The sequence below is a fragment of the Thunnus maccoyii genome, chromosome 6 (assembly GCF_910596095.1).
Source record: "Thunnus maccoyii chromosome 6, fThuMac1.1, whole genome shotgun sequence".
Taxonomy (NCBI): Eukaryota; Metazoa; Chordata; class Actinopteri; order Scombriformes; family Scombridae; genus Thunnus; species Thunnus maccoyii.
Genome location: NC_056538.1, coordinates 29,743,742 through 29,767,814, shown reverse-complemented (window position 1 = coordinate 29,767,814; position 24,073 = coordinate 29,743,742). Strand labels below are relative to the sequence as shown.

The following is a 24,073-nucleotide window of genomic DNA, read 5'->3' as shown; positions in this document are numbered from 1 at the left end:
TAGTAATGCTAACAGGTGTTAAGAATCAACCCGACCTCTCGCAGTTGTTCTCTTCCCGGTTGTTTTTTTTTCTCGACACGAGTGCACTTCCTGGTTCAGGGCTCACCTCCTTCCTACAAACGACGCTCAGTGTCAGTCTCATGCAGTGTAAATTTGCTGTTTTTCAACTTTTTTCTATTGTAAACTTTCTACATGAATTTTGTACTTTTTTTTTTCTTTTTTATACAATAAAGATAAGCAGAACTGTTATTCTCTTGTTAGGTGTTTTATTTCTAACATCTGCTGTAATATTGTATGAATGTACAACTAATTACATTATAATTCATATTACAATAACTAAAATTACATTTTGTATGATAAATTATGAAGGATTAAAGTTTTTAGAGCTTATTTACTATTTTTGTCTGTGTTATCACATAATGCTTCATGTAATTAACATGTAATTACATTTTATTCTGAGGAAAAATCAATCTTTAATGTTGGTTTATGTTTCTAAAAGAGAATTTAGTAGTTTTATCATTTAATCCCACAGTTCAGGAACTGAATATCTTCAATTAAGTGGACAATTAATTAAAATTTAACAGTTTTTACACATCTGTAACACAACAGCCTTAAGATAAATGGTTTTGGGGTTGTACAAAGATAAACATGATAACTTTAAGTGGTTTGAGGAGGAACTATAAAGAGTTTCACAAGGAAACATGGTCAATAATTTCTGAGTAACATCTGTTCGGTAGAAACGTGTATGTTGTAATCTTGCAAATTAACTCATGACCTCCCAAAAGACTGTTTGACCTTGAAAACTACTCTACGTGGCCTTTCTGGGCAGATCTCACTTATAAAAGATACTTCCTGGTTGAATTAATTACTTGATTAATTAGTAAATTGTAAAACCCTACAATGTGAACCACATGAGTAGATGATGACTTATTTGTACTTTAGGGGTGAACAATTGGAGTAATTTGCTAATAATGAATTAGTCTATGTTAGCTTGTTTTTCTAAAGGAGAATTTAGTAGTTTTATCTTTTAATCCCACAGTTCAGGAACTGAATATCTTCAATTAAGTGGCCGATTAATTAAAATGATCAGTTTTTACACATCTGTAACACAACAGCACTAATAAAAATGGTTTTGGGGCTGTAAAATGATAACTAAGTGGTTTGAGGAGGAACTATAAAGAGAAGGAGTTTCACAAGGAAACATGGTTTATATTTTCTGAGGAACATCTGTTCGGTAGAAATATGTATGTTGTAATCTTACAAATTAACTCATGACGTCCCAAAAGACTTTGTTTGTCCCTGAAAACTACTCTACGCGGCCTTTCTGGGCAGATCTCACTTATAAAAGATACTTCCTGGTAGATGATGACTTATTTGTACTTTAGGGGTGAACATTTGGAGTAATTTGCTAATAATGAATTAGTCTATGTTAGCTTGTATTTCTAAAAGGGAATTTAGTAGTTTTGTCGTCTAATCCCACAGTTCAGGAACTGAATATCTTCAATTAAGTGGCCAATTACTTAAAATTTAACAGTTTTTACACATCTGTAACACAACATCACTAATAAAAATGGTTTTGGGGCTGTAAAAAGATAAACATGATAACTTTAAGTGGTTTGAGGAGGAACTATAGAGAGAAGGAGTTTCACAAGGAAACATGGTTTATATTTTCTGAGGAACATCTGTTCGGTAGAAACATGTATGTTGTAATCCTACAAATTAACTCATGACGTCCCAAAAGACTTTGTTTGCTTCCCTTTCTGGGAAGATCTCACTTATAAAAGATACTTTCTGGTTAAATTAATTACTTTATTAATTAGTAAAGGATCCAAAATCCTACATAGGAACCAGTAGATGATGACTTATTTGTACTTTAGGGGTGAACAATTGCTTAAAGAAGTAATTTGCTAATAATGAGTCTGTGTTAGCTTGTGTTTACATTCTACCTGATATTTATACAGATGTTCCCCAGAAGCCCAGATGTCAAACTGGGCGGCCAGTTCTAAGTATCTGTATCTTCAGTTTTCTGTCACCAGTTAACACTGTGGACATTTTGGGAGGGCGCTGCTGTGGTGGAACGGGCGTGGACAGCAGCAGTTATTTGGATCAGGTTCAACAGATGTTAACAGATGTTAGTGCCTCTGGGGAAGGGGGGAGGCAGTAGACCTCTGGCCATGCGTGACAGCGGATGGACAGACACTACTGTGGTCTGCGTCACATCTGGAGAGCACCACAGATTAGACATGAGGTCAAGACCCTCCTTGCTCGCTCTCTCTCTCTCTCACACACACACACACACACACCACAATTGTTTACAACGATGGTCGACATGGCAATCTGGTCCAAGACATGCATCAAAATACTTAGATCAGCTCATGTTTTGATGCTTTTGAAGAGACCTTAAATAACCCTCATAGTGTGTCGTTCACTAACACACATTACAAGCAAATTTAGAGATACACATCATCACATGACTGTAATACGACAGCAATGACACCATCAAGGGACCAGGAGACCTGAATTTCTGTACTTATCATCTGGTTTGTTTTTGTAGAATTTGACAATTCATTAAAAAAAAAAAAAAAGGAAAAATGCAAAAAGCTGCAAGTGCATAACTGATAATGTGTGTTTGAAAATGAAGAATGACAGATAAAATATTGTCTTGACAGCATTAATATGTGATGACAGACCAAAAACAGCTTTTGTGAGTATTTGATTAGTGAGTGTGAGGAATAATTGGGGTTATTACGATATAATTAAATGTCTGTTTTGTGCTACTTGTGGCCAAAATAACACTGACGGTACTGTTTAGAAGGGTTTATAAAGTCTTTCCTGGAGAAAAGTCCTCTGACAGCCAGGAACCGACGTGTTTTCAGGATATGAATTGTCTGAATTAAACCTACATTTAGTAGCTCCATGGTGGCCTAGGGATTAAGGCACCGACCATAAACTCAATGACCCTGGTTCACGCCCCGGCTGGGACCTTTTGTTGTGTGTCATTCCCCATCTCTCTACTGTCATCATCTAACAAAAGCATAAAATGCAACTGAACTCAGGATTTCTGCCTCTCACTACATAAAAAAACCCCCAAAATGGCTCCTGACATCCAATAATTCAAAGCAACAGCTGTTGAACAGGTTAATATGAGCTATTATCCCTCTTAACAACTGTAATGAGTCATTATTGCAACTTATCTGTTCGTTAAGGAATAGATTTATTGTTGTTTTTACACATAATAAACAAAATCAACATTTAGTTGTTGTCAGTCCGTGAGGGGGGGAGGACGGACGGACGGACCTCCTGGCGAGCCGACACACACACACACACACACTTGTCTGTTACTGAGTCAACAGGCAGCATCGGGAAGAGATATCCTCACTCACACTCATCTGCGGGACGAGCCAATCGCGTCGCTCGCAATGCAAAATCAGAGATCTGATTGGTTGCAGCAATAGGCGCTTGTTCTTTGCTGCCAAGTGGAGGCCATAACAGAGAGTGTCCACACAGCAGGGGCGCAGACCTGGGATTTAACAGTATGTGTGTGTGTGTGTGTGTGTGTTTGTATGAGAGAGAAAAATGAGAGAAACAAGATGAAAAGGGAAATGGAGAGAAACCGATAAAGTATGTTAGAGTCAGCATGAAGTCTTGAGTGTGTAAAGAGTGGGAATGACTGTGTGTGTGTTGGGAGATAAGAGTTTAGGTTTAATTAAAAGGGCAGAATGGGCTTAAAGGGACGTTCTATAATTAATCTCCTTTCCTAATCCCAGGAAAAGAGCAGTGGCACCCGGCACTGCCTAATCACTCCTCTGGTTTCATTTCAAGGCGCTGCTTGTTTTTGGTGCAGCGATCATGCAATCGGCTGCAAACATGGCAGCCACTCAGAAATATATAAATGTTTTATTCCATATGTTGTTACGGGTGTTATTTTCCACACAGATGTCTTGATGATTGAACTTGCAGTGAACCCCTTTCCCATCTTAATAAAAAAAAAAAAAGTGACATTTTATGTCCGACAACAGCAGCTGAAAGCATCAAAGTCCAAGTGTGGGAATAAAAATCATTATATTTATATATATCAACATTATTTGATAGATTGACTGTTGCAACCTGATGTCAAACTGCTTGAATGCAACATGTGTTCTGCAGTTTCTATGTTGGAGGATTAGGGCCACATGTGAAAAATATATTTGAGTCATGAGTTTAAAGTCAGATTTGTGAGAATAAAGTCAGAATTTTGACTTTTAACTCAACCTTTGTCACCACGAAAAACAAAAAACAAAAACATGTTTGACGTACTTTCATTACAAAAGCATCAGTGTTGGCCTCCTACTTAAAAAAAGTGACAAATAGTCAATCCTAAAATGTTAAGTAGGAGGCAACAACTCCCTTCTTCATCTTCTTACAGTAAAACCTGTTACCAAATCATATTTACATGACTTGAAGTGTGTTGCTGATTAAAGTTTTGATGAGATAACCAGTAATGCAAAATCAGCAGAACAGTCTCAAATACATGCTGGTGCTAGGAAACTGAAGCTATTTTTATTTTAGTTGTATTTTGATTTAAATGCATTTTTTTTCTTTGGTAAACAGCAGAGTGAATCAGCAGCTGCACTGATCTGCTGTTCCTGCAGATAACAACATACAACATACAACAACATAAAACAACAACAACAACAACAACAACAGCAGTCAGCACTTCAAGACCTTTAAAACTGCATCAAAATAAGTCTCATTTTTTCCATCTAAGATTCATCTCACAAGTTCAGGTTTCACAGGTCTGTCGGGTTAAACGGGTTCAACCACCCGACACGTTCAAGGGCTGAGGTCAGCCACAGGACTACTACTACTACTACTACTGCTGCTGCTGCTGCTGCTGCTGCTGGTCTCCCCCCCCCCCCCCCACCCCCACACAACACACACAACACACACACCCTCTCTCTCTCTCTCTCTCTCTCTGTTGTTGTTGTTGCCTTATTTGGGAGGAATAGGATAGGAAATGTTCTGAGTTTGTCTTGAGGCTCATTTGAATGTCTGCCTCCGCCTCTTCCTATTATTCTACTGCTGCATGCTGTGGAGCCATGTTTGGTTTGATGAGTCACATGCCAAGCAGTGAGAGGTTTAACCAAATACAGTCATACCCTCGGCTAAACAACACTTTTGACTTTCTTGGCAAATCCACCACATTGATTTGTTGAATTACAGCTGAGACTCTCAACATTGCAAGTTTGCTTTTATCACTTAAAACCCCCCAAATTCTCCTAAAGAACCTCACATAATCCAGTATATATTTAAATCAAAGCCGTCATATTTTAATTTATGAGCAGATTTTCCTTGTAATTCATCATATCTGACGCTGAAACTTTAAATCTTTGAGCCCGGGTCATCTGCACAGCATGAAACGGCAGCGATGACAGAAGCCTCTGTGGGGTTAAAGAGGTTCACGTAGTTTTACTCAGATTCGATCGTGAGGATTTCGACTTATGTTTGATTTTCAGAGGAGAAAATCATGCTGATGCAACACAACATCCGAGATTTCCAATTTTTCCAGCAGCACATGAATGCAGCATAATTATTTTTTTTACTACAAATAGACATCACATAACTCTGGCACACAAGCATTAAAAACATGTTTGCGAGGTTAAATTAACGCAGAGACTTGATGCAGAATGTTTTATCAAACAATGTTTTATTAGCAAATGTAAAAAATCCCACTGTGTGCTTGAGAAAACGTCAGGTTCTGTGGGAAACGGGATCCAATGACAGAAAAAAAAAAAGAAGAATTTTATGACTAGTGGAGAAATTATTGACATAAATAATCTGACAGAACAAACTAAAGAAGAGACAGTAGTTTGCTGGAGTTTTTGTGTAGACTGATTAGTTTTGTCCAAAGTAGTCGACTATGCCGTTGCCTTTACGGCCATCGAAGAAGAAGAAGTTCCGGTGTGGAGGGTCTCGTTGGGAGAGAGCCTGAAAAAACAGAAAGAGAGAAGGATTAATGACTCTTTCCAAATGTGTCTTTAATAATCAACCATTATGGTCATAATTGTCCATAAAATATAATAATAATATACAGTTTTTATGTTATTTTTAACCCCAAGCCACAATATTTTGTGGCGTGCTAAAACTGTAAAGGTTATTAAGGAAACCAGTATGACCAGAAAGCAGTTTTAAAGCCAGTTTTCTATCATATTAGAGCATGTGAACCCACATGATGCTCGTCTGTCACACTCCTCACTGCTTCAGTGCATAAAAGTGAGTTTTCTGTGCTTGAGTGTAATAAAGTCAGATTCACCCGGCGAAGGCATCAGTCAGCCTGTTGCCGTAGGTTTCGTAATCACCATAGAGACGGCAAGTTGGCCTCGTGCCAATAAGTCTGATTCTGAACTGACAGTCCCTCCCCTCCCTCCCTCTCACACTCACTCTTACCCTAACCTGAACTCCCGGTTACCTCAGCCTGGGGGTCAACACGCAGACAGCTCAGGAAAAAAAAAAAAAATTGTTTCTAATCTGCTGAGCGTTGGAGGTGAAATCTTATTCAGGTCATGAGAGAACAGCCTGTTTTCTCTACAGTCTACTGGTGCATTAAATAATAATAATAATAATAATAATAATAACAGTGTTTTTATCTGTGAGATGAATCTTAAAGATTATAAAGAGGAAACTAACTTACACATCAAGTTGGACAACTTTTCAACAACTGGCTGATTCAAAGTCACCACATTCAAACTAAGACATGAGATTAGTCAGAAGTGGAGTCCAGCTGAAGCAAATATGAGAGTTTTTTCCCCCCAAAGTTAAAGGATAAACTATTTTTTTCCTTTTGTCAACAAATCTCATGTGCAGAATCAAACCGCCGATGAACTCATCCTACTTACAAGTATTGTGTGTGTGTGTGTTTATCCAAAGCCTGATGCATCTTATTCCTGAAAACGTCATCGCTGTTATCGGCTGTTTTTAAAACAAACTAATGTGACTGAACTCTTTGTGGTGAAGGAACATGTCGCTCACTGCAGTTTTAATAGTTTTTTTAGACAACAACGGAGCTCTACGGCACAGAGGAGGAAGATGCATCAGGATTTGGATAAAAACACACAATACTTGTAAGCTGATCGGTTCATTGTTGGTTTGGCTCTGGACGTAGCCACCGTGATGTCATCCACTGGTTTCTTTAGAGTGGTTTTGAAGCTCGGGTCACTCCCGGCTAATCAAAGATGGGCAAAGAAGTGGAGCAGAGGCAGCTGAACGAAGCCTGGTTGCTGAAACAAGCAACCTAGCAAACTTTAATTCACTCCCTGTTCAGTTGTCATGAAAGGGGAAATCAGCTATAGAGACCAAAACTGTTTTTTTTTTGTACCAGGCTGTAAACATGTTTATTTCTGCTGTAAAGTTAGTTATTTTAACATGGGGGTCTTGGAGCCTCAAGTGGCCATTTGAGGAACTGCAGTTGGCTTCAGTTTCAGTCCCAGAGGTTGCTGCTTGCTCTGCACATGAGATTTGTTAACAATAAGAAAAAAATATATATATAACTTTGGGGTAAAAAAAAACCAAACACTTAATTTGTCTAACTGACTGCTGAAGCCTCATATTTGCTTCAGCTGGACTTGTGATTGTAGTTTTACTCACAATAATAACTATGGAAGCCCCTGTATACTTATATTTTTATTTTTAATATGCAACTTCTACTGATTTAATTTAAAATTTACCGTCATCTTATTTGTTTATTTTTACCAGAACCATCTATTATTTCATTGCTAAACATCTTGTCACAGTTATTATGTTTATCACACAAATGTTTGTCTATGTTAAGTGTATGACATGAATATCAACCATTGACTCATATGATTAATAGTTTTCTTTTTATACTCTCATGTCTGCACGTACTGTCGGACTCCAGGCTTTCTACTGTGGGAATCTTCCATATGTATAAACAGTGTTAGTGTATCTTCTCAGTCATATGTTTCCAATTGGATTTCCTAGTGAAGTCCATATGATGTTCTTTTATGTTGCAATATCAATGAGTTTATTATGTTGTTCAGCCCGGAGGACGTTATAAATCATTTCTTCTTCTTTTTTTTTTTTTTTTTTTTTTTTTTAGAGGCTGCTGCCAGCGCGTCACACTGAGCCGCGCTGTGGTCACACTGAAAATCACTTCTACACAGAGCAGAGTCGCTGTTGTTTTTCTGGATGTGACCCAGGAACCGGCGGAGTGGCCACCTGTCAGCTGACTGACTCCCTCACACACACACACATACACATACACACACACACACACACTGTCTTCATCACTTACTGCAACACGATGGATCCTGAGAGCTTCATCAGAGCGGATAACATTCAGAGTGATGGCGCAAACCGTTTCCTGACGTTATGATTGCAGCACGACGCTTTGATTGGGTTGCATAAATAGCTTCCCAGTATTTACACGCTTACCTTGACGATTTCTTGTCCTAGGACTCCTCCCACGACGGCGCACACGGGAGACATCTCAGAGAAGCAGAAACTGAGGACAGACAGTACAAGAAAAAACATGGTGACTAAACAGAAAAGTGTGAAGAAACTGAGAAAATTACTGGCTCCAGAGCTATTAATGTAAAAAAAAAAAAAAAACAGTCAGCCTGGAGCCTTGCCACACACTAATTTACTGTCTGATTTATGAGTCGAGCTGTTAAGCATCGCCGCCGCCGCCATTACTGTGGTGGCCTAGTTGAACTGAGTTCATGGATGTTTGGGTTAATCACCAAGTCAGACTTTGGGACAAAATAACAGTAACATGTTGTTTTTGTCCACAGTGTGTATGTGAGAGTGTAGTAATTAAATCTTCATCAGCGTTAGTTATCTTTGGATTATTAACAAAACAAACTTGCAAATCCATGTTTTCTTATTGCAAATCAGAAAAATGAAAACTGTGAATAAATAAACCAGAACAGATCTGCAGACAGACTTTCCAGCCCGGCCCCACTTTACGGCTCATCATCAGGCTCTTTCATACAGAGATCCTGCTTTATAGCCGTGAAGAAGATCCATCATTAAGCCGCCTTTGCTTTTTTTTTTTTTTTTTTTTTTACACTGAAGTGTGGATTCAGAGGTGTGAAGTCTAACACAACAGCGTCAGCTCCCTTTCCCGCCTTTTATCCCTTTTACACAGATAGACATCAGTCCGGCTCTGTGACTTCCTCCGTAGCTGAATATCTTCTTTACAAATAATTATAATGCAGAGTTTTAGACTCTAGTTTTTTGTGCTTCAGGGATTCAAACCTGCCACTCAGAGGTTATGAGACAAAGTTTATCAAGGTTACAGAAAACGATGCTGTTTTTTCCTCAGCACCATGTTGTTCAGGGCAGTTTTATAAGTTTCCCCCCCCCCCATTCTCCACCACTATTGGCGGAGTAACTCTGCCCCCGCCGACTCTGTGTCTGTACCTATTATACAGAATAAAAGGTGCAACATTCCCACCATGAACTGGCTGTGTAAAAGGGGCTACAGGCTGTTTGGTCTTTTTTTAGACTTTGGTTAGAGATTTATGATCTTTGCTTTCCTTTTATTAATTTATTTTTTTCCCCCACAAGTTTATTGTTGCAGCAGCTGATAAAAACAGCTGAGCAAAAGCAGTTAAAAAGTAAAATCCTTTGCATATATCAGTGTTGTTGTTGACAAGTTGATGTGTAGGGTTCATTGTGCCCTAATTAGAAGCGTTAGGATGTGAAAAATGAAACATGAAAGTGTCTCATCAGAGCACAGAAACTGTATCCTGGTTATTTAAATGTATTTATTAGATTAGAGACACTTCGACACTGTTAATGAGCCTCCATCTCTTATCGGAGGGAATTATCCGAGACAGTTTGTACCTGATGAAGTCATCGTTCAGGAGGTCACCGCTCACCGCCAGGGCCTCCAGGACGTCATCACGGATCTGTCTCAGGAGCTGACTGTCTTCTGCAGAGGACTGTGGGTCGGGGTCACGGCCTTTGTCTGTGCGAAACTTCAACAGGACTGCGGAGATAGAGGGGAGAGAGAGAGATAGAGAGAGGGAGAGAGAGAGGAGGGGGGGGGGGGGGATCAGGAAACATGAGAAACAGAAACAGAAAAGGGGGGGGGGGGGGAGACAGTTGAGAGGCTGGAAACAAGTTTACACCATTTTTTCTAAAGCAATATTTTCCATATAATCTATTGCACTATTGCCATTTATAATTTCATCACGCTTTCAAGTGACTTCCACCGTGAATTATCATCTTATGGAAAAGACAACATCTCATCTTGGCTGCTGCTCCCTTTGAAACAGGATAAGATCGGTATGCGGTTGCACCATCAACCATTTCATCCGATTAGACCTACGTTTCCCCACATCAAATTAAGAGGCTGCACAGACTAATGCATGCAAACACACACACACACACATATATTAGTGCTTCCTCTTAGAGTAAAGAAAAACCTCCTTCCTGTCTCCAAGAGTCAACTGCAGGACTGATTGAGAAATTAAAAAAAAAAATCAGAAGCGCATACTTTATTTGGTCATAAGCGATATTTCAAATGGTAACTGACTTCTCCACATAGTGTCACACAGACGCACACATCAACACGTCGCCCACATATTTCCTGTTCGTCCATTAACTTAAAACCACATGAGGAAGTCAGGTCCTCCCACGGCCATTTCCACCAGCGCGCGAGTAGTGGCGATGAATCATTTTCACACCACAGCTCTGCCCTTTAATCAGTCAAACTTTTAGTGTTTAGTAGAAAGTTAAAGACTGGCACAAATGGCATCACACTCAAGGGGCTGCAGCAGGCAGGAAATCAAGCAGAAATTTCATAACAGATTATAATAAAAAGTGCGCGTGGATGGAACAACGATAGTATCTCTAAAAAAAAAACCCTACACATGTACCAGCAGTGGTGATACGTGATCGTCTTTGCAGATTAAAGTCGAAGGGGGGAAATATCTGAGATGGTCCTTTTACGTCTAAACCTGCAGATGAAGGTCAAATACAATAAACAATATCTTTTCCGCATGTTACAATATCTGTGCAGTGAGTGAGAGAGAGCTGGCAGCAGAACAGGACTTGTATGATTTATTTTTACATGTTGTAATACACAGATTTTCTCTCTTTTTCTGCTTTTTTTTATATGTATTAATGTTATTTTATCTCCTGCTGGTCAACTTGTCTTATCAGGCTACATTCTGTGTATGTATATATACATATATATAAATAAAAAAACAAAAACGGAGATTAACTAGATCAGAGATGACAAAGATAATAAGCGAGCACACAGACGTGCACACGCCCCACCTGCGGTTCAGATCACCGACTGTTCCTAGTGAGACAGGAAGCAGTTGTAACAGAGGAAGAGCCACTTCCTCATCGGTCGCCCAAAACAACAACCGCTAGCTCCAATTATAGAAACAGCACAGGAGTAATAACACCGCGTTCTGTCTCATCTTCACTCAATAAAAAAACAAACAAAAAAAAAAATTAGGCGGTGTTTCCACTCAGAAAAATCGACTTCAAACACGCATCAGACTGAAGACAGTAGGGCGAGGCTGGGTAGCGGGTAGAGGGGAGTTTCAGAGATTTTATTAGATTAAAGGCCACGAGGGCTCGCACAAACCTGAAAATAACCAGCAGAGATGTTCAAAAATAATCCACCTGCAGACGATGAAAGACTAGCAGGGCTGGGTATCGTTTAAAGTAATGCTGATACCGATACAGTACTTCATCCGATACCCATGACCACAGGATTTATACGCAAAGACATTTTGAAACTGCTTCAAATTATTGACATATTTATTAAATAAATGTGCAAAACTGTACAATGAAGCATCGTCACCACAGACTGTATGGGCTGCAGCTGCAGCCTCAGTGGGTCAATCACATGTTGCATTAAATTTAGGAACACTTGCAGTGATTGGCTGTAAGCAAAACCATACAAAGTCATTTTTAAATAGATCTGGGTACAAAAAGGATCGAATGCAGGTTTTGTTTGACTGGAGAAGCTTTGATTCTAGTTGGTGCTGGGTTATTTCTGTTGAGTACCGATACTCTAGTGATTAGGAAGCAAATGAGCTGATTAGTAAAATAAGTTTACCAGACACCCACTGTCACATGACTGCATCTGGCTGCTATTTGTGGGTGTTTGATTTTTAAAAGTTCAATATCAGCCAGTCAATGTTTTTCACATCTGATATGATGACATTTTCCCCCTTTTTTTCCCATCCTGAAAAGAATAAAAAACTCTGAGGAAAGAATTAATTCAAAGATTGTAAATATAGGTTATAAAAAATAGTTATTGTCAGATTTTCTTACAACACATCTGTTTACTTTCAAAAACCCAACACTGCAGTGCAATGCAATGGTGTGAATTTCAAAGTATGCATCAATATAATCATTTTAAACTTCTATTTTTCACCCATTTCAGTCAATGATAATACAGATGTGCATTTTTGTGAAAGACAAACATGCTTTAAAATGATGTAATTTGTGTTTTTTTAATAGTTTACATAGTTATGTATGTATATGTTGTTGTGAGCTGCATCACGATGATGCAAGCGCCACAGTTAAAAATAGCACTAGGTGTGTATAACACTTTGCACAGGTGATGTATGTGTTTGTTCATTTCTATAGCTGAGGTTTGTACACACTGAGGGGCACAATATGCCATTATGTCATTGCGTATCATTTCCTCTGTCTTTATAGGTGAAAGCTATTGTGGTGTGCAAAAAGGACAATGTTTACCTCATATCTTGTTTTTGAACTGATGCTGCCTGGGTGAAGGGTCACTGCTTAAAAAGATCATATATTTCCACTGCAAGTCTTCATCTTAACAGCAACTCAGTAGTAATAATAAGTGTTTTAATTCTAACTCCCATTAGTTTGAATATGGATTGATCTTTATAACGTGTAGCATGTTGTTGTAATGTTTTTTTGTTAGATGCACTTTTTGCAAGGAAATTTACCATCAGTGAGGAACATTATAAATTCTATATGATCATTAAATATTATATAATCTTGCAGAAATGCATTGTTTCACCTCATATTTGTGACTTATGCATTCTGCCGAAGCTGAACTGAATTTTCATTATTTTCTGTATTTATGCACAAACAAAAGTTGTTGTTTTTTTTTTTACACCTAGTAACTATTTTCTGTTGATTTCCTGTCCCTATATGCTTGTTGTCATGCGGTGTACGTGTCGTGGTTGTTCTCTATTCTACCCTCAGTGCACATGATTGGCCATGGACGGCCTGTGATGGAAACTAGCGTGTAACGTGTGAGAACGGTGCAGGTGACACGGGGGACAATAACAACTCTTAAAAAAAAGGTCAGAGACTGTAAATAACCTGAAAAACAGGAAGGTACAGTTAAAATTAACCTTAAGTTTACATGATTATTGATGTGCAATTAAGAGTCAGAGTAACAACATCATCCCCCCCCCTCAATAAATCAGCTTATTGAATTTTACAAACTTTCGGGCGTCGTTTTCCATTTAACACTTCGCCCTTCACTTAGGATGACATTTAAACTTTATGGATACGATTTTTCCGGTCATGTGCCATCAGAGCTCGTCATCGAAATTGGAACCAGTGATTTTGCATGCTCGCGGTATGTGTTTCAGTCTGGCAGGAGTGATCCTACGCGTTCTCGGTTTCTAATTTCTATACTTTTTTAGGCCTTTCAGAATTCTTTGTGATATTTGATCAGTTTTCTGTACGGAAATATTGTTTGTGTTCTGCCTCCTCCACAGACTTAATACTGATTAATCTCACATGTATCTCACCATAAAAATTCTACTGAAATGTTGGCGAAAACGGTAATAATATTTACTATTTACAACATTATTTTCTTATCTAATAGCATGAAATACTCTGCTGTGAATTCTGACCTTCGCACGGTCGAGCAGACAGGAAGGCGTGCAGACAGTTCTTTTAATTTCAGAGCATGAAAATAGTCAAATTTAAAGATAAAGCTGCTTCCAGTTTAAAAATTATCACTCCTAAAAGAACTAAACAATTTTAAAACTTTAATTTCAAAACTTTTTAACACCAAGAAAATAAACGTTTTAGGGTTTCAGCTGCTGATTATCTTCATTATCTATAAATTCTGAGTCATCCAGATCATGTATGTTTAGACTTGACATCTTTATACTGCAGCTACAAATTTGCACAGACTATATTTTCACTTAATTGATTAATTTTTTAAAATGCAAATAATCAGCAATTACCAGAGCCCAAGGTGTCTGAAAAAAACTCATAAATTGATCTTTTCTGACAAATACTCAAAAAACCTCAAAAGGTTTTACATCCACAATGATACAAATCAGAGAAAAACAGCTAATTTTCATATTTACAACCTGCATTACTGCAAGATATTTTGTATTTTTACTTAACAAATTATTTGTTTAATCATCAAAGTTATACTTTTAAGTACCATGAAGCAGGAAGTAGTCCACAGGAGTCCGCTTCAGACCCGCTTTGGCCTTCTCACTCGACCAGTCAACCTCCAGAGCCTCCTTCAGGGTGCAGAAACTGGTCGTCTGTTGGGTACCAGATAAAGACAACATGTCAGGTCAGTAATGAGTGAGTCAGTGGTCTGTTAATTCATTCATTCATTCATTTCTCTCTAGGAATAAGAGAGTTGTTTGATTGATTTGTTTGGTTGTTTTTGAAAAACCCTGATTTGTTTTGGTTGTCCGATGCTGAGTCGGCTTTTTAATATGGACATTTTAATTTTAGTGAGATTTATAAGAGATGTTTGGCAGCTAAGACAGAGAATATTGTATCTATCACAACGGGACATTTCCTCCATGTAAACTAAATGTTCTGAAATGTTTTATTTCTGAATCTGTGGAACTGTACATGATGATATATCATGTGGCCATCTTGGTTATTTTTGACTGGTGTCTTGTAATCCCACCAGAAAGGTTCAGGACACTTAAATAAACAATTCAATCAATCAATCAATATATGGATTCATTAAACTGCCAAAAGAAACTAACTGAGGTGAACTGGAGTCATATCTATAAAATACTTTTTTACAGTTTACAGTTGTTCACTAGGCAGACAAATTACAAACTAGTTCATGTTTGTAAGAAACAGAAAGTAAGAAGAATTAATAACTTTTCATTTTGAACATGTGAGGAAGAAATTAAAACCTCACAAACAATCAAAAATGTTCTGAGAACTTTTTCCCATTTTGTGCAATGTTCTGAATATTATTAGTGCTCACAAAGAAAAGTCAGTAAATAAAAATGGATGACTGTTGGGATAAGATAAAACATATTTGGCTGTGTGTCCATCCACTCACCTTTTTCACCATGGTGGTCTCATTGGGATCAACTTTGGCTTTCTTTGCCTCTGGACCATCGTTGGAATCTCCAGTTGGTTTCACTAGTTTAGGTTTCTCCCTAAGAGAAGAGAGAGACAGCGAGGGAAGATAAAGATATCCAACATTATCACTAAACACAAGGGTCAGTATTACAGTATGGGTCACTACTACATTAGAAAAACAAATTCATCTATATAACTCATTTTAGCTGCGGCGGACCTGAAAGCTACAAAACCAGCAGTGTGAAGAAAAATCTGCCTGCTGCCTAAAATAATTATAGTTCCGCCTGTTGAAGCCGCTCAACCGTCACTAATGTGCTCAGCAAACTAAAATCCTATTTTAGCATCACTTCTAGAACGTGTGTGGATGCACAGCGGGTGTATGCATTTCCTATAAACTAATCAAAAGCAACATTTAGTTATTTAATGTGATTGATTAATATAATGATTTGATATGAGAGGATTTAGTTACTGTATGAAGGTGATGCACTGCAGCTTAAATGGAGTCTTTTTCTACTTTTTTCACTACTTCATGGCTCAGTTAGTAGTGATACAGATGACTGAACTTATACTGTTTGTCTGTTATAACAACCACTAATATGGGATTTTTGTCAAGACTCACATACACTGAAATTAAATGTATCTTCTGCATTTGACCCATCCAATACACTGGGAGTATTAACCCTAACATACACGTCTTCGATGGTGGGAGGAAACTGGAACATCTTGCAGAAACCCACATAAACATGTGGGCATGCAAAGAAAAGGTCCCACGAATGAGGAATGCAAATGTTACACTTACTCAACATAGCTGTACTCCTTTCCGAGGTTGCAGAACATGTAACCGTAGTAACCGTAAACGTCCCCACAGAAGACCTTGATGTTGCGCTGAGAGCACAACTGGTCGACCCGCACCATCAGGTCTCTGGAGCAGCCTGTCAGACAAACCTGAGGGAGGAAAAAGGCTCGTCAGGGAGGCTGCTCGCTGGTCCGAGGGTTTGCCTGATCAATTCCCAGTATAACCAGTAATGTCAAAGTGCCTCAAGCAACAGCCGCCGACCCCCTACTGTAGGTATACCAACCAAGATGGATTCATTTATGTAATCAACTCTTTTATATATACACAGTAAAACACATAAGATAATGTTGAAGAACATAGCTGATAAAAAGTTATGAATCCATATATGTTCCTTTTATTTAACAGTAAACTTTGTAATGTTTAGCTGAATTTCTTCTTTACAAATAATTATAATGCAGAGTTTTATACTCTGGAAGCAAAAAAATATTTTTTTGTGCTGTTTTTTGGCTTCTTCAAGGATTCAAACCTGCCATTCAGAGATTATGAGACAAAGTTAACAAAGGTTACAAGGTTTCTTTCTCAGCACCATGTTGTTTGGGGCAGTTTTATAAGTTTTCCCCCATTCTCCACCATCCAAACCGCTCCCAGAGATACATCTGATAAATCTGACAGGTTGCATTTGCAGCTTCTGTAACTTACGTAATAATTGGCTGTGTCTCAATAACGACAACAACAATAGATTGTCAAAAGAGGATTTCATCCAAGATTTGAAGAGAGACTCCTTTCAAATGAGCCGAATAATAATAATAATAATCCATTGCTACACTGTATATGTGCAGATATGAACACTTTACATACCTCTTACTGCCAACTTTGTTTACTTAAATAAGATATGTGTTTTGTTCCTTTCTGCATCTTTGATGAAAATTCATGAAACTGAACTCCCACTGTGTTGGGCACCTTTTCCTCCTCTACCACGCATGCTGTTTTGTTTTTGTGCCGTTATTCACTCATATTTCCATTTTCTATTAGCATAACACTAAAAATGAAACTGCTCGCACTAACAGAAAATATCAAATGGTAATGTTGTCTTACAATTTATCCCTAAAGGAACACACAGACATATTTTTAATCACTGAAAAACGGCTGCAAACTAAATTCATCAGCGACTTTCATCACCAGCCTGCTTGATTATTAGACCAGTAAAGAACAGTAACTGGTCAGCTGCCAAACTGACTGAGACACACCTACCGCAGCAGACGGCGGTAGTTTAACTCCCTGAAAGAATGATCAAACTGAAGCTGAAGCCAAACTCAGCCACACAAAGACCGACTGAGCTGTTTACCATGTTGTTAAAAGCAGGATGGGCTGGTGTCCGTCTGTAAACAACTGACCGGTGGGTTGGGTCCACCTTATCCTGCTGACCCAGCCCAGCACACCCAAAAACAAACCCCAGCTCACTGATAAGGCTGATGCTGCACATCTGAGTTTGAAGAGTCTGACACAGCAGCAGCAGACAGACAGATCAGAGTGTTCCCAAATACTAAATACTGATATAAGTGTGTTGAGATAAAAGATAAGCAGGACTTTAATGTTCACAAACATATGAGAGGCTGAATGGTAGAATAGCACCGTACTAGTTAAAACCAGTTCTATCTGACCAGTAAAACAAAATCTGACCTCATTTAATTTTCATACAAAAGTGCAAAAACTTTTACAAAAAACATGAAAAAGAAGAAGTACTCTTGGCGCCTGCTGGATGTGCAACATCAGCCTTTAGCCTCCACCTTTTTCCTTCCTAGAAATGATTTGTGAGAATGATTTGACCCGGATAAATCGCGTGATTAGAGCATATTAATTAAATCAATTAATACGAACGCTGCCATATTAGCCAAATTAGACCGATTACACCACTGAAGGCATTTTGTTTTTTTCTTTGCATGCTCTTATTACCAGCTTGAAGTGGGTGCAGTTAAAACCAGCAGGAAAAAAATATGTTTGACAGTTAGTCAAAGATAAAAAAAAAAAAGTTTTCAGGTGCTTTGAATATGTGAGGAAAAAAAAAAACGCTGCATATTTATTGGCCTGTCATGATGTTATCTGTGTGGTATCTTTCTGTTCCTTCTTTCGAGACACAGTGCAATAAAACACTGCAGAAGAATAATAATTAAAAAAAAAACAACTAGTCAACAGGCGAAGAGAGCGACTGAGCCGATCAGCAGCAGCGAGTCAGTTGTACTCTGCAAATACCCAGATGGACAGTGTGTGTTTTTCTATTGTATTCATCCCCTCAGTAATTAGGCCTCTTATATGAAAACTGCAAACACACTCCAACTGCTCCGCTTTAATCACCCTCCATCTTCCCGCTGAGCCACACACAGATACGTCCCTGGAAGCAGATAAAAGCGACGAGTGGTCTACAGCGGAGGGAGAGAGAGAGAGAGAGAGACCCCCCTCTGTTTTCCCATTTTTTTATTTTATCTCCTGCTTTTTAAAATCATCCCGCCCTCCCTTCTCCAACCCCCCCTCCCCTCATCCTTCCTCCCTCTGTCCTACTAACATCCATCTCATCCCGTTCTCTTCACTTCACACCGTGCTACTGATAGCACCCGCCGCCTTCCTCCCGTCCCGCTCTCCCTCCTCCTGACCCTCACTTAGCACCCACAGAGGGAGAAAGAGTGCCGACAATTCAGACACAACAGCAGGGAAAGAAAGAAAAAAAAAATCTGTGTTATGCTTCTGATGGTGTTTGAATACATTCTTGCCTTCAGCAGTGATAGACTGGGCTTGTGTGTACAGCTGTTATGGGAAACGGATGCCAAATGCTGAAGCAACTTTCATTGTGTTACATAAAATAAAAATTTTGCCCCTTCTTAACACAGCTACTGGATTAACAATAAAAAGATAATGAAAATGTTCATTATAGCACTGTAGCAACCACACAATGACAGTTATAAGATGATAAAATTATTGTATTAATTTGCGATTTCCCCTCAGTCAGGTGTAAATACAAGACAACAGGAGTTTGAGGTATTATACAGTACAACCATTTATCTTCTCGACATGGTGGCTCTATACCCCTGCACACTGGATTTGAAATAAAAATAATGACACCCTTCAAAGCAGACTCTCGACTTTAATGGTGTTTGACGAAGCTCACATTCATCTTCGTGTAACATTGTAGGAATCGTAGCCCTTATTTCTACACAATCCACCAATGTTTGAGCAATGCACAATTTCAGCGCTGTGTTTTCCTACACTGTTCAATATGGATGCAAACTACTAAAAGCTAGTCTGCTAGTCGATTAATTGATCGATATGCTCTCGTCCGACTAAATTCTCACTGGTCGAATAATCTCCGTGTTATTTTCAGAGGGAGAAAAGTGCTACATCAGTAGCTTTCCAGGAGTAATCCATTATTTCCTGCGGCGGGAGGGACAGACTTACAAATTACCTGTGAAAACGAGGGTGTATTCAAAACACCCCCGTTGTTTTCACAACTTTGAACTCGCCCAACCTAATGGAGACTGCTGGGTCTAACCATGGATGTATAAAGAGAACTGGATACAGCGTCGGAAGCGGGGCCCCGTTCATTCTTATGAAAGTTGCTCAGTGGCGCATGAAGCCAAAAAAAATCGACTTCCTGGTATGAAAGTACCCGGATCTTCCGCATTGTGCGGCCCATAGAGCATGCGCACTAATGACTTTGGCTGGCCGAGCCGGCTACTTCCGGTTTAGCCCTCCGGCTAACTTGAATAGGGATAAAACAATTCAATCAGGCGGCTCTTCTAGGCTTTTGAAATGTGATCGGACCAAACGGATTTAATTCGGATAGTGAGACAAGTCATTTCGCGGGGGTGGTGACGCTCAGAAAAAAATATCCACTGATTTACAGACGTCTCTTTTCACAATGTAAGTCTATGGGATAAAGTCTTTTTGGGCCAGTGTGCGTCACTTGACGTTGCAATTACACGGTTTGGCCGCTATGTTAAATTGGCTTCAAAGCCTAGCGCTCTTCCTGCAACCAGTTCTCTTTATGCATCCATGGGTCAAACTGTACTCAACGTTTATTGACCGTACTGAACGTTTACTGAATATCTGAAATCGATAGCGTTTGGGAATCTCTGTGCAGCGCTCTTCCGGTACGTGAGTCAACCTCTGTCGTTGCCTGGGAAACCACTGGTCGCGCAGCTCCCCCCCCCCCCCCCCCCCCCCCCCCCCCCCTTCTTTGGTTGACTACATCCCTAAAAGTCACTGTTTTTATTTGTTTTTCCAGATCCAACGTCCTCAAAGACAAAGCAGATGCATTTTTGTCTAAATACTCAGTAGTTACTCACACTAACTATAATTAATACCATCTGGTTAAAATGTTTTTTATTAAGCTGCTGCAAGGTGCCCCATGCTTGTTTATTTGTTTTGCAAGTCTGAATGTTCAGCAAAGTGTTACATGAAGAGAATAGTCTCTGAGTACTGCTGTAAACCCTACAGAGCCATATAAGGCTGACAGCTGTCCTCATTGTGTTATTAATATGCTAATTATAACACAAAACAGTTGAAAGAAAGGCATTCAAATCCAGACTATCCAGGCTGAAGAATAAAGCCAAGCCAATGCCTTTACTGCAGAAACATATAATAGATAACAACTTAATGCAGGTGTTTTGATCAAAGGGCCTCACTAAGCAAAACAAGGAAAAGGAGTTTCTGATGTACAATATGGACTTCAAGCAACATCTATTGGCCAGACTGAGTGTTACAAGACTTGGTGCTCACATTAACTTGAAGAATCCGAGAGGAAATAACGCTACTGCACAAACACTTTCAGTACATGTGATCTACACTCACCTGCCAGCTTATTAGGTACATCTAGATAAAAGCTGATGCAGTATAATACAACAGCCCTGTGATGAATCATCCATCCTACCATCATGTTCAGTTTTTATTCAAATCTGTTTTAGTTGATTTATTTAATGGTCAATTTAGAGGCTGTGGTTTACTGTGCTGTTAAACTTTGTTGGGTTATACTGAGAGATGTTTCTAATATTTTGTCTGTTCCAATTATATGAATTATGGTAGATTAAATATTAGAAACACATTTCAGCTTAACCCAACAGCACCACAAACCTCCATCAACACATCTCTGAGAATGATTCAATAAAAACTGATAATAACTTTCATGACAGTAGGATTTATCGCAGGGTTGTTGTATTATAGTGCATTAGTTTAATAAGTTAAGTGTAGCTAATAAAACTGGCAAGTGGACAATTATACACAAGACTTAGAAAAATACACAAACAGACAACAAAATCAACCCAGGAATGTGAAGAGGTTCCTCAGCGTTTCTTTGCTTTAACATGTTTTCACATTTGCTTTTAGAAAAATACACATTGGTTGTACCTGCTTAGTTTATTTGAATACAGCTGTCTTTTAGTTAGTCTTTAAATAACCTTCTTCTTTAATAAAACACTTCATTTCCAACTCACCGCATCGAATTGCAGAAAGAAGTCATCTGGTTTGTCCTCGACTCTGTCAGTGTCGGCGTGGACCTCTACCATTGGGTTGAGGTTCTGCGCTCGCTCCAGAGAGGCCTGGGCTCGATTCTGACCCTGAGCGGTCACTGGAACCAGGAACTGAGCTCGACATGACTCCTCTGACACCTGGAGGACACACAAACAGGGGAAACCAAAGAGGGGTGAGGATTAGGATGTACAGGACTTTACACTCAACTTACATATAGTCACTTTTCAAAAATGATTTAGCTACACAGAATCGAAAAGGGCAAAATATGAATGCTATAAATTATTTATTCTCTTAAAAACAATATGAAGCTGTTATTGCAATGTCACCACAGTAAGATGAATGCAAAACAGCTGGATTGTCTCATCACTGGGAACAGTGGGCAGAGAAAATCATTGAAGGCTATTACTTTGTCACAGGCACCATCTAGTGGACATATGTAGTATTGCAAAAACTGAAAAAAATCCGTTATTATTCAGCTCGATGAATATATCAGATGTCGTTTTGAGAGCTAAAAATAAATAATGTTAGCTTCAAACTGAAGCACCTCCCTATGGATGACTGGCTGTGTGCTGTGTGTGACAAGAAAAAAGGGTGTGAACTTCATGAACCTGTTCATGATCCAGCAAGGTGAGTCCTTTAACTCCAGCCAAGATTAAGTTCTTGGCCACTTCAGCCCCCAGACCACCTAAACCTGCCAGGAGCACACGGGACCCTCGCAACCTGTCAAAAAAAAAAACCAAACACATGCAGACAAAATACAGATTTCATGTCATGCTGATGGAGATCTGTTCAATCACTGCTCACTGTCTGCTTTGGACTGCAATCATATTATCTATATGGATTGTGTTTGTGATGTAAGGTTTTTTTTTTTTTTCACAAGTCTGTCTTATAACAATAGTCAGGAGGCCAATGAACACTGACACATGTTTTTCTTGCTGTAACCATTCCTCCTGTTCATACTGACCAGTCGTCCTTCTGTGCAAAAACATATTTAAAAGTTTATCTGAAGCTAATATGAAACTTCAACCATCAAAATGAGTCAAATCAAGTAGATATCTTTCAATGTTACAGTCTTTTTAGTGCCAAAGTCCCTCTTTTTGTTACTATACTTCCACCACAGTTCAACAGGGAAACACTCTGAGGAAACACAAAGAGGGAATTTGATGCTAAAAAGACTATAAATATGGCAGATATCCACTTGATATGACTAACTAAATGCATTTTTGCGCAAAATGACTGTGTGGACACACTGTGGATTTTGGCCCCCATCACTTACATTGAAAGCTACGGAGCTGCTAAAGTCCTGAAAGGTGATTCTGCAGTTAAACTTAATAAGTCATTAATGAAAATAATTAAAGTCTACAGTTTATAAATGTTAATTAATTGATAATGAATGGATTTTCGTCTGGATGCCCTGTCTTTCTTCCTTTATGTGCAAGGGTAGCAAGAATTTCGTTGTATGACACTCCGAGGAGAAAATAAACTTAATTAGCTTTATTAGTTTTCTCCATCATATGGTGGCTGTGTGGATCTCACTTTAGGAAGCGCATTTGAGGGGGGTCTTTTATTAGCCAGTAAAAACAGGAGGGACGATTACAGAGTGTTCATATGGACATCTGACTGTAGTTTTAAGATACACTTAAAAAACTGTGAAACTGTCCTTTAACCTGCATTGACGCTTTCCGTTTCATGCATTTTCCCCCCGAACAAAGCTAAAATGCATCGATCATTCATGATTTGCTTGCAACTTATCCTCTATACTGATCACAAATCCAAAATGCATACTTCAAAATCTGAAAGCAAAGACTTTGGTCCAAAACGGTGCAGCAGGAGAGAAGAAAGCTCAAGCCTTCAGCGCTAACGTTAGCCTGAAAAGCTAACTGACCTCTTCTGGGCATCGAGCCCCCACAATCGGATCTGCCGGTCGTACTGAGCCGCCTCCTCCTCACTGATGACCGGGTCCTCCTTCTCGATCATATCGATCATTTCAGTTCACTCCAAAGACGAGAATTACACCGTAAAGTCGTCGTTTTATGCAGCAACAGAGGCAGATGTTTCAAATGCCGCGACAGTCCCGCTTAATGGACGCAGGCTGATGACGTTGATAAAAAGAAACAATAGATGCGTTTTACTCGCATTTTAAATAATCGCTATTGTTATTTCTATACTTTCTTTTTGACATCTCAATTTATTTATTTATGTAGTTTGTTCCCGTTTTTATATCAGACATTATATTTTCGTCTTTTTAGTTTTGAAGTCAATATTTGTTTGTAATGTTTATTTTTTAATCTATATTTATGTAATGTGACTGTTGCTGACCTATAATTTATACACTTGCCATTAAACCCTCTAATGTAACATAGCTTTCATTCTTCATTTTTACCTTTAACAAATAGCTCAGGGGATCAACAAGCCTCAGAGAAGAAACATGGGTACATTTTG

At 38.9% G+C, this 24,073-nt stretch overlaps 1 protein-coding gene across 1 annotated transcript; it reads right to left on the bottom strand.

Annotated features, from left to right (window-relative positions):
- Nucleotides 1–5,669: 5,669 nt before the first annotated feature.
- sae1 (SUMO1 activating enzyme subunit 1) lies at nucleotides 5,670–23,723 on the bottom strand. Its single transcript, XM_042413615.1, has 9 exons — nucleotides 23,517–23,723; nucleotides 22,240–22,351; nucleotides 21,595–21,768; nucleotides 16,118–16,263; nucleotides 15,296–15,395; nucleotides 14,420–14,525; nucleotides 9,847–9,991; nucleotides 8,431–8,500; nucleotides 5,670–5,967 (listed from the first exon to the last, which is right to left on the bottom strand). Exons 1-9 carry the CDS (start codon nucleotides 23,615–23,617, stop codon nucleotides 5,875–5,877), a joined length of 1,047 nt encoding a protein of 348 aa, XP_042269549.1. The 5' UTR covers nucleotides 23,618–23,723; the 3' UTR covers nucleotides 5,670–5,874.
- Nucleotides 23,724–24,073: the final 350 nt, after the last annotated feature.

Coding starts and splice junctions, on each gene's coding strand:
- sae1 (XM_042413615.1), bottom strand. CDS start 23,617: ATGATCGATATGATCGAGAAGGAGGACCCGGTCATCAGTGAGGAGGAG. Junction 22,352..23,516: donor GGGCTCGATGCCCAGAAGAG/GTCAGTTAGCTT, acceptor TTTTTTTGACAG/GTTGCGAGGGTCCCGTGTGC. Junction 9,992..14,419: donor GGACTACTTCCTGCTTCATG/GTACTTAAAAGT, acceptor CTATCTCCGCAG/TCCTGTTGAAGTTTCGCACA.